The sequence below is a fragment of the Porites lutea genome, chromosome 2 (assembly GCF_958299795.1).
Source record: "Porites lutea chromosome 2, jaPorLute2.1, whole genome shotgun sequence".
In the NCBI taxonomy this organism is placed as follows: domain Eukaryota; kingdom Metazoa; phylum Cnidaria; class Anthozoa; order Scleractinia; family Poritidae; genus Porites; species Porites lutea.
The window spans coordinates 25,504,463-25,516,100 of NC_133202.1; the positions used below are offsets into that span (position 1 = coordinate 25,504,463).

General features: G+C 38.9%; 1 protein-coding gene across 1 annotated transcript; it reads left to right on the top strand.

The window, feature by feature from the left end:
• The first annotated feature begins 4,882 nt into the window (after nt 1-4,882).
• Nucleotides 4,883-7,601, top strand: LOC140928120 (probable serine/threonine-protein kinase drkB). Its single transcript, XM_073377835.1, has 2 exons — nt 4,883-6,026; nt 7,386-7,601. The coding sequence occupies exons 1-2, from the start codon at nt 4,986-4,988 to the stop codon at nt 7,590-7,592; spliced, it is 1,248 nt and encodes a 415-aa protein (XP_073233936.1). The 5' UTR covers nt 4,883-4,985; the 3' UTR covers nt 7,593-7,601.
• Nucleotides 7,602-11,638: the final 4,037 nt, after the last annotated feature.

Sequence of the window (11,638 nt, forward strand, 5' to 3'; positions counted from 1 at the left end):
CCGATGATGGATATCAAACTATTCTTTATAATCGGGATTTAAATACAACAGAGCCATAAACAAAGAACACATGCTTTAGTAAAATTGATGTATCCAAAATATTATTATATACTACTGTGTGCAAGTTATTCTTAATTCTGCATTTTTCTATCCGCATTTTCCCATCCGGATCCGCATCCGTCATCCGCAGGTATCTGGTTCGCGTTTTACAGACACCCGTGTCAAGAGGGGTAGACTACAATAACAACATTTATCTACTTAAAAACAAAAACGCCCGTAGAACATGATATCGGGCTGGCCCCAATTCTAGTGATTTGGAGTCAACAAATCAGATCATTCTTAATACTATGAAAGCTTAGAGACAGACATTAGTCTGTAATCCAGAAATCGATTTATGCGAATTTTCATTCGCATCAATCGATTTGGCGGAAAATTCCCCGCCAAAATTTCCCTTGAGATCCTGACTCGTCCTCAGTCTTCTCTTATCATTTGTTAGCGGTCACGAGAGAATAGAAACCTTTAGCATCAGGTTTTTCATGGGAAACCGCAAACCGCAAATTAACCTGAGAATGTCATGTGACCACGGTCTCGCTGTCACGTTTGCCGTTTGAAGCTCACGTTTGAACGGCAGGAAGGGCTTTCAGCGGTAAGTGACTTACGGCAAGGTTTTTTTTTTGCCTCTAAAAATTGTACAGCCTCACGTTTAAAGGCACGAATCAGCTTTCTATATCCACCTGAAATGTGCTACTTAGATTTTTGATCTCGAAGCAATGAATTATTTATGTTTTTGGGCGAAAAAAGCAAAGAACTTCGAATTTACGAAAAACAACATGGCGGCACTAAACAATGAACGCCTTGCTTAAATCTGAAATCCCGGCAACGTGAAACTGCAAACTTGTAACTGCAAACTGAAAAACCTGATGCTAAAGGTCTCCCCAAAGCAAAGTCATATGATGGCAAGAAATACAGTGAAACCTCTATTAAGCGGACACCCTCTAAGCCGAGTCCCGAAATTAACTTACATTGCCCTTTATAACGAACCCTTATTCAGTGGACACCTCTATTGAGCGGACGCGGTCACTGAAATAAGTTGTATTTGGCTAATTTCTATTGTTAAAAACCTCTATCAAGCGGACACCGGACTAAATTGACAATAGTAGTATTGGGTTACGTCCTTGAAATATGTACTGAAGTTAGTTGATGTTTTTGCATTTACAAACAAATTAAAGTTGGTAATAAAAGGTAATGAACTTGAACTCTGGATAGCCTCTTTAACAACATGCAACTTTATCACTGTACAGATTAACCGTTGAATGTTGATCGTTAACAAACATCGTGCAACTTTTACAACCTTTATAAAGCGGATACTTGAGAAGGTCCCGAAGGTGTCCGCTTAATAGAGGTTTCATTGTATTAAATTGGAAAATATTTGGTTATTTCTCTCTACACTTTCATTGGGTAATTCATGGACCAGTAAAAATAGCCATAGGAAATGGATCCGAGAAGAGCTACATGTGTTTTTTAACCCCTTCATTCTGTTCTTTCAAAAGGCGTATCTCACGCTCGCCTCCCATCAACGTGGCCCGGGTTCGAATTTTAGCGTCGACGCCATATGTGGGTTGAGTTTGTTGTTGGTTTTCTCCCTCGCACCAAGAGGTTTTTCTCCGGGTACTTCGGTTCTCCCCTCTCCTTTGAAACCAACACTTTCAAATTCCAATTCGATCTGGAACGCAAGGACATGTTTCAGCAACTTCTTAACAACTCCCAGGTGCTCCGTGAGTAAACAAATTACACCGAAAAAAATGGCCCCAGTTGTTGAAACGTTAGACAGCGCTATCCACCGGATAAATCCCTATCCAGGGGAAACTATAGTTCGGAAGCAGGAGATTTCTACTGCTGACCAGAAAGATCAGCCCAATTGCGTTATACACTGGATAGAGATTTATCCTGTGGATAACGATTGGACAACCGCTGCCTGGTTCTTACATGCTTGTGCCTATGTTATCGTTACACTGTATGGCTTTACATTTTTTTGGAAGAAACCGTAGGTTGATTATAGCCCGCAGGCGTCACCAACGCGGGTATAATAGTCCCGATTTATATCTAAGTTTTATCTCGGTTTTGAGTTCTGCATCGCGGGATATAGATTTACGATTCATTTTTTTGAGTCTGCGTAAACAGGACATAATTTTCAGTTTTTATACGCCCCTTAGCTTATGTGCCTTATAGCTTGTGATAAGCAATGCAACAGAATACCGCCAGTGTATAGTCCCGGCTGGACTATAAGTTTTTTCTAGGGTTTGAGACTGAGAAACGTTCTGCTTCACCGCAGGATAGGATATAGATTTGCAACTCGTTTTTTTTTCGATCAGTGTTTAATAAAAGGACGTCCCTTATGTGTCTTGTAATAAAGAATGCAACACGTTTTTCTTGGATACTTTTCACTGGTGATTCTTATTAGACGATGAAGTATATTAATGAATTGACAGGAAATCGCAATTGACAACTTGACTTGTGAGAAAGCTTATATGTTTTACTAAACTTCTGTTTATAGTTAAAGAATTTAGTTACAGTTTACATTGTCACATATTCCTTTAGTATAAAGTTTCTACAATTTGAGTTGCACTTCGCGTTAGAAAGTTATTGCATTTTATGTTAAAGTTGTTACATTACGATTTAATGTTTCATTTCGCTTCACTTGTTGTTACGTTTCTCGTTAAGGTGTTTCGATACAGTTTTTCAGAGGCCATACCGATATTTTTCAATCGCCTTAAAAGTGGTATTTGTCTTGTCCAATCCCTATAAAATTTTCACCAGTAATTGGCTATGGATTGAAATTTGTGAAAATGTAGTTTTAATTAAAATCTATATCACTATGACAACGATAAACAAAAAACTTTGAAATTGATAAAAGCCGAATTTTGTGTGATCTAGACCTGCTACTGAAAATCCAACACTAGGAACTTAAAGTTTGGTGTTTAGCAAACAATCTCCGTAAGAAGTAAAAACTTCTGTATGTTTGAATTCGACTAAAACGAGAATAAATTTCAAATCTTAAATTTTCAATAGCCGTGATAGATTATTTAATAAAAACGTTATAAATGACTCAAATTATTCTTAAGTAGCGTCAGAAAGATGCTTAATATCATATTTTGTTGCTAGGAAATTTTGGCGTACTTTCGTTCTTGCGATCTTGAAAACTAACCCGTTTTCTCGCCACCTGTATAAGTGAAACTTCACTCAGAATTTGGACTTTTAGCGCTTTCTTGTATATCTTCGAAACGACTGGAACGAATTTTTTTCAAAATCTCTTCACGTAGTCTTCATAATGTATATAAAAATGTCTGAAACTTTCATTAAGATTGATTCACTGCAACACCTTGGAATTTCAAGACATACCTATCGTACGAACCGGTCAAAACTCTACGTTACAACATTCACTGTTTTGACGTTATGCTAGTTTTTCCAAAATAATGCCCACTATACATACCTCCATGACTAGTACATTTTAGTTTGAATTTATCGCATCTTTTGAAGGTAAAACATTGACAATACTCACACTGAAATGTACTAGTCATGGATATATGTATTGTCCGCATTAAGTACGTACATCAAAATTTTCTAGCATCAAAATACGATATTAAGCATCATTCTGACGCTACTTAAGAATAATTTGAGTCATTTATAACGTTTTTATTTAATAACCTATCACGGCTATTGAAAATTTAAGGTTTGAAATATATTTTCGTTTTAGTCGAATTCAAACATACAGAATTTTTTTCTTTTTACGGTGATTGTTTGCTAAACACCAAACTTTAAGTTCCTAGTGTTGGATTTTCAGTAGCAGGTCTAGATCACACAAAATTCGGCTTTTATCAATTTCAAAGTTTTTTTGTTTATTGTTGTCATTGTGATATAGATTTTACTTAAAACTACATTTTCACAAATTTCCATCCATAGCCAATTACTGGTGAAAATTTTATAGCGATCGGACAAGGAGAAAACCACTTTTAAGGCGATTAAAAAATACCGGTATGGCCTCTGAAAAACTGTATCGAAACACCTTAAGGTTACATTTTGAGCAATAAACTTCTTCTCTTCCCACCCCCCTTCCCCCCCCCCCCCCCCCCCCACCGACTGTAACGATTAGTCCAACATTTTTTGTGTGTGTTTTCTTTAGGCCTACAATCATGGACAAAAGTCTTGGGACACTTTTGCGTTTCTGGAGCCTTTTCCAATTCACATAAGTCCAAGCCCTCCCCTCACCCCGCAAACAATGTTGGACGCGTGTATCCAGAATTTTTCCGAGTTTCAACTCTGTATAGGGTGGGGGGAGGGAGAACTTCAAGAAAATTTCGAAAAGGATGTACTGTGTCAAGAGGGAACCGAGAAATGACAGAAAAATATGAATATTGCAGTACTGTCCTAAGGACTTTTGTCCAGGATTGGTTCGACACCTGGCTCAGTTAAGTTCGTTTGAATGAGTTTGGATCGCCCGACACGTTCTATCCGTCTGCTTTCAATTTGTATTCCGTAAATATCTTAAAAATATCAGCTTAATTTTAATTTGGGACTGGATCTTGTCGAAACGTTTTTATATGAAATCGACTGATGTATCCATATGCCCACTGAGAAACCTTTATTAAGATACATTTGTGCGAAAAAATAAGAACTCGTTCAAAGAAGGGACTATGTTCTTGGACACACACTTCAATATTTTGTGTGAGTTTACAAACAAGCAATTAATATTAAGTGACGATTGGGGCGAAAAGGAATTCTGAATTTAATCCTCTTCATCAGTATCTCGTTTATGCTCATGTGTCGCTCAGTTTCAAGAGAGAAATGCAGTGCATTGAAAATTATCTATAAAGTCAAAATTTGTAGTTTTTCTTTTTTAGGTGACACTCAATCATTTCGCCCATGTTACTTGGGTGATTTTGATTGCCTTGTTTTGTTTTTGATCATAAATTATCTTTTCAGAAAAAATGCAAGATCTACGAGAAGCAAACTCGCAAGGGCGAACCTCAGAATTAGAAAGACACTTGGAGGATTTTCAGCAACGTGAAGAAAACTTCCAGGGACAGTTACGGGAGATGCAGGAACGTGAACAGAATTTACAACGGCAGCTCAGAGTGGTTCAAGAACGGGATCAATACTCTCAAAGCCAGCTAACGGAGTTTCGTCAACGTGAGCAAAATATGCAGCGACTGGTGAGAGAGCTACGGGAAGGAGAGCAAAATTCTCAAAGGCAGTTGACGGAGTTTCAACAACGTGAAGAAAATTCTCAGAGGCAGTTAACGGAGTTTCAACAACGTGAAGAAAATTCTCAGAGGCAGCTGAGGGAGTTGCAGCGGCAACTGAGGGAGATAGGACAACAGTTGACCAATTCCCGAGGACAAGTTTCTGAACTACAGTTAAGTCTTTCAACAGCTCAGCAAACAATAAATCAATTGCGTAACCAGGGAGCACGTGACTGGGTTATTCCCCGCGACGAAATTCAAATCACAGAAAAATGCCTTGGGAGGGGAGGATGGGGAAGTGTCAATGAGGGAACGTATTGTGGCTGTACTGTAGCAGTGAAAGAAATCCACGAGTTGATTCTCTCCCCTCATAACATACGTCTTTTTGAGAGAGAAATGAATATTGCATCCAAGTGTCGCCATCCTCACTTACTACAGTTTATCGGCGCCGCAATTGACGAGGGAAGTCCTCTGTTTGTGACCGAGTTGATGGAGAAAAGTTTGCGGACTCTGTTAGAACAGCGGCAACTGTCCGAAACAGAAATACGCATCATTTCTTTGGATGTAGCCCGCGCACTGAACTATCTTCACCAGAAGAAACCAGAACCCATCATTCACCGTGATGTGAGCAGTGCTAATGTGTTGCTATGGCGACAGGGTGACCAATGGAGGACCAAAGTGTCAGATTATGGCACTGCTAATTTTATACAGCAGACCATGACAGTGGCTCCTGGAGCTATGATTTACAGCGCACCTGAAGCACTTACATCAAATCAAACAGTCAAGGTAAGTTTAAGTAAACATTCAAGACTGTTTACTTATGCATCAGTCAATTCCACCTGCGCCCAGCCCCACCCCCCCCCCCCCGGGCTACTGCGGGGCATTTGCCCGCCTTGTCAATCCCGGGGGTGGGGCATTTGCAGATTTTGCGCTGCCCGGGGTGCCGGGCATTTGCCAATCCCCGGGCCATTCCCGAGCTTTTGACACGCACGCGGTTTCCTATCAGAATATAACTACACAGAAGGTTTTGCTGGAAAAAAAGCAGTTTGGCTCATCTGTCAAGGACAGGAATAAATTGTAGAGGGTTGTAAAGGCATGTTCTCGATTTGACATGTATGTATGCATTTCTTCATTGCTTATCAAGCTAGAATTACATAGCGAAATTGGAGCTATCGATGTGAATCAACGTTTTTTGGTTTTTGAATCAAATTTCTGTTGATATTATTTGAGGAACATCCTTTCATTTTTTAAAACTATTCATAACATATAACGATACAGCGCTCTATTAATTTTAATGTCAATAATTAACTTTATATCAATACGAAAACCAAAACTGGTGCATGTCGTCGCGACGTGAAGTCTTAATTAGAATGCTTGCGCTATTACCAAGGCAGACGTTAACTGCAACAAAAAATCGCGCATTAAAATGCTTAAAATGGCACTATTTGACTGTGCGGTCAATGAAAAATGTTGCAGTGTTGACGGAGGACGGGGCTTTTTCCCTTTTTTTTCATCCTCACCCCGGGGCATTTGACAGCTCAAGAGTCCCAACCCCCGGGAATTTGCCATCCAAGGCCAAAAAAATGCCCGGGGGTCAGCCCGGGGGGGGGGGGGGGGGCTGGGCGCATGTGGAATTGACTGATGCATTACTAAAACTGTACAGCAATGCTAACAGTGGCAGAAGTGAAAGTGACCCTTGTCCTTTCGCCCAAACTCGCCTTCTTGTCACTCCACAACCAATTTAACATTCTTGAGCTGAAATGACCATATCTTTTTCAGGAGTCTGTACCTTGTTCTGCACTTTTTTCACTCTTTTATGTTCCAGCTTTTTCATGCATTTTGTCCACGTAATTGGAATTGTTAATTTATCCCTTCTTTTCTCTAAAGACAACAGTCACGGGATAGCAAAAGTTAATTAGTATTTTTAGAAACAAGACATTTAAGCCAAGAACGTACCATGAAGCCTTTTAAGGATCTTCTGTTTTCTAGGCTTTTCTTATCCATTTATCGATAATCATCTATTTTGAATTCTCGAGTTTCTCCCTCTCGTGTTACTTTAACTCTTTTTGTAATCAGTATACCACCAATAAGTAATGTAAATAAAGAATATTGTGGCATAAAGTCATGTATTATGATTGCTTTTAGGTTGATGTCTACAGCTTTGGTGCTCTTCTCTGTGAAATGTGCATCCGGGAACTGCCAGATCCTACAAGACGAGAAGAACAAGTCGTGCTTGTAACGAACGCTGTGTTTCGCGGCCTGGTGCGGCGATGCCTGCAGAGAGCGCCTGGGACGAGACCAACCATGCAGGGAATAATTGATGAACTGAAAGATGCCAATGTATCATCTTAATTGTAGAATCAACGCTACAACATATCATTGATAATTCCTGGGGTAATGTGTGCCCTTAGCCTGTTCTAGTCGTTCAGATCGTGGGGAGTGGCGCGCGCTTTTATTTGCGTCTTCCCCACTATCTGAATACCTGTGTTCTGCAAATTGAAGAGGGCCCGGTGCTCTGAACCTGTGAAGATTGTGAAATCCAGGGTGCCCAGGATTTGATTTATGTGAAAAAAATACTTCCTTTATGCCCAAGGGCAAGATTAAGGCACCAGGCACTACTGGGCACTGGCAGAGAAAGCTCTGACTGGGCATTTATTGGTAAAAATAGCAGCACTTTCTGCTTGAAGATTCAATATAGCCGGATTTTCTGATATGAATAAGTGTCTGTATGATCGTTAGAGTAACAAAAATGAAAAATGATAGCTTTATTTTTACATATGCAATACATTACTTACAAAATATATTTTTACATTTATTCCGATATTACTTGTTCATGAAGGTCATACAGCTGAAGTAGACCGCAATATAAATCAAAGATAGGGGTAGATAATGAAGCCTTCGATGGCTTATGGAACGATTTAGCGTTTACGATTAAACGTGCGAGTTAGAAAGCAATTGTGATCAGTTAGAGTTTGCTATTTAATGGGTTATTTGAAAAATCGAATGCTAATCAATTCAGATATTTTAAAGTAAGTCATTCACGTAAAATAGACAATATTCAATAATAAGAGAAACGAGTAGATGTGTCGCTTATATATTTGATGTACTATTAGAGTTTACTATTCAACGGGTAAGTCGACTTATAGAATAGGATTTTACCCAAATTACTTATTAAGTATACAGTGAGTTTAGGTCGTACACTTAAAATAGACAATATTTTAACAGAAACGAGTAGATTATCTTGCTTTTTGCAAGTCTTACAGGACATTCAATAAATATACAACTATGGCGGCTTTTAAAGCCGAGGTTGAGGCGATTTCTGTCTAGTTGAAGCTGTTATGATGAGGGAGTGTCTTGTCTCGAGACCACTATGCATTTATTTATGCCAGTAATTCTGACAGGAATGACATCGTAGAGGTCATCGTATACAGCTCCGCACAGCTGCTAAACACATCGAACACGCATTGTTTGTCGCAATGCATTTCTGGGAAATTGAACGGTGTGTGTAAGCTGACTCTCTTAAATCTCAGTGCTTGGAGTTAAATCAGGGCATTCAGTTTGAGGTGGACCTAGAGCGAGAAACATAGAAGCTTCAATCCAACCACAGGCACAGTGCATTTTAAAGAGACAAAGGTAAATTTTTATCTTGTTTGTTCATAAAAATGCCTTTTGGTTTTAGATTTGGCGAAAGGGATCACGCTTTATTTAAAAAGAAGTATGTTACTCTGTTTTGGCTCTGGGAATCATAAAGGCGAAATGCTTCCCTTCAAGGCCTTCCATACTATGGGAAATCAAGGAAAAAGAGTGTAAACGTAAGAACGTTTTTTTTACAAATTCAATACCGGTCATACTTCAATGACATAAATCATATATATAGCCTGAATTGGTGTAAATGTTTACAAGACATCTGCATACACAGAAAACAGTTCTCGGAAAGAAAGATCATGACGGTTATGAATGTAAATATGAACGCAGTTTTGCAAACTTGACAGTGCTTTCTGTTCGATTCATATTTTTGTCTAAGGTTCAATCTTTTCTTTCTTTTGATGGTCGTTGTGCGTTGTGTTTTGGCAAGACTCGACATATTGCTAGTACAGGTGAAAGCGGAAGTGTGGTTTGCCCAACGTGTTCGCTTTCTCATTTCATCAAGACAGAAAAAAATTGCCTTTTAGAATTTCTGAACAAAGTTAAAAGCAATACTTTGATCTTTGCAAACTAAGAAGCTGTTTTGAAACAGTCTAACCTATCTCCAGCTTATGCAAAATACGTAGCCTTTGTTTATTAAGGAAATCCCGAAGACAATGCGAAAATTTACCCGTTTCAGGGGCACCCAGCGAGAATATAGTTCAAAACCACTTAAACATAGAATTGTTAAACGTATTTTAGTATTTAAATGGTAGATATAGGCATATTTTTATCCCCTAAAAATTTTTCATCTGTTCGGATTTCCTAGCTGAAAGTCAAGTGATCCAAAAATTATAGGGATCAAAACTTACCTTTTCGAAAATTTTAGCCAGAAAAAAGTCTCCCGAAAATTCTAGGTGACCTTTTTAGGGTAAAAATCCGTTAAAAATAGGCAATTATGCCATTTTTTAGATGTCCGAAAATCCTAGGAGAGGCAGGCAAGCAAGAAATTTTACAACAAATGTTCCGAAAATTTAGATCTCAAATCGTCTTCCGAACAGATATTTTTCCGAAAATTGTCGTTGGGTGCCCCTGCCGTTTCTAAGAATTGTGTGGTCCTCCAGTGGATTAAATATCACGGTGAGGATAAAAGCTACCGGTAGTCTTCAGTGACTAAAACACTGCGAGTCTGCAGTTAATTATAGGACTAACTTGTAAATAATTGTTAAGAGGCAAAACTGGTACATTTTTACTTGAGCTTTTTCAAATGAATGTCGCTTGGTTTAGCTTGATGTGGATTCCGCATGTGTCGACAAAAATGAAGGGTGCTGAAGATTGCAAAGAAGTTTTTACTGACAGAGCCAACAAAACGATCTTAAGCATGTTACTGCAGCGTCTACTTGTACTTCTTCTTGTACTGTATCTCACATCAATCCAACCTAATGCTCATGAGAAAATAACTTTTGACAACGCAACCGTTTTAAGCCGTGGTATCATTTGTAAATATGGTCCCAACTGTTTCGATTCAGACCTGTTTCTGAAAATTAGTGGTTGTTCAAATGCGAAGAAGAATCACGTAACAGTCACGTGAAGAATCCCACTAGAGAAAATTCATTCTTCACGTGACTCAGTTCGTAAGGCCAGGGAGTCGCATTTGATAGATAAGGCCATGACTCTTGAACCTCATGGCCTAAACCGCCGTGACGAATTATTGTAATCCATATCCTTAGTATTTTTCCTTCCCAGTTTTTATGTTGTACGTCATTTCCGCCTCTCCCTTTTATTGCGACATTCTCTCTGAATTCTCCATTTATATAAAAATTATTGTGATTGCTACATAAGTCCAGTAACATCTGTAAACCTGAAGAAGGCTGGTATGGCCAGCCGAAATATTGTTATAAAAAAGAATATACGTTGTTTTAAATCAGCTTTGCAGTATATAAAAACGTAGTCTTTGGACTTCTTGTTCTTGATTCGAACCTGTGTCTGATAAATAGTGGTATCGACTGTACATGTTGACTTGGGAGAGAACCTTGCAGGAATCGGCAACGATGAAAACTTTGCAATGCCTTTTTTGGAAAGTATGAAACACAATGTGAGCCAGCTATTTGTTCTGAAGAGCTGCTTAGAATTCTTGGTGTAACGAGCCAAGCTGGTGGAACTGTGAAGGGCAAATACTTTGACAACTGGTACGTCATTTGCACCAGTGAACAAACCCATTTCCCAACAAAGATGTGTGACCACGCAACAAACAAGAAACCTGTTTTGGAAGAGATCACGCACTGAGAGGGAAAAGGAAGAAAAAGTAAGAAAACAGAGATATACAATGACATTTTCAACCAAAGACGAAGTCAACTTTTGACCTGCCACCCTATGACAAAGAGTCAAGGTGCAATTCTAAAAGTATCCTGAAAGCCCGGGGGGGGGGGTACTCCCGCGAATTTTGGATAGGAGTGTGCCGCGAAGGTTCGTGGACCCTAACCCTATTTAAGGACTAAGAAAGCGAAAACTGATACCCTTTTTAAGGCCGAAAGCCGAAAAATGACACCCTATTCAAGGAAAAAACAAAATTATTAATAGCATGAAAAGGAAAACTTTATTTCTTCTCTGTAACATTGGATGTATAGCATCAAGCATAAAATAGTACAATAAGCCTAATTTTAAAAAAAATGTTCGTTTAGGCGGGCGTTTTCACACTCCAGTATTAGATACTACAATTAAGCTACCCTATCTAAGGACCACACCAGGAACACAGAAACAAAAGGGTCTAAAAA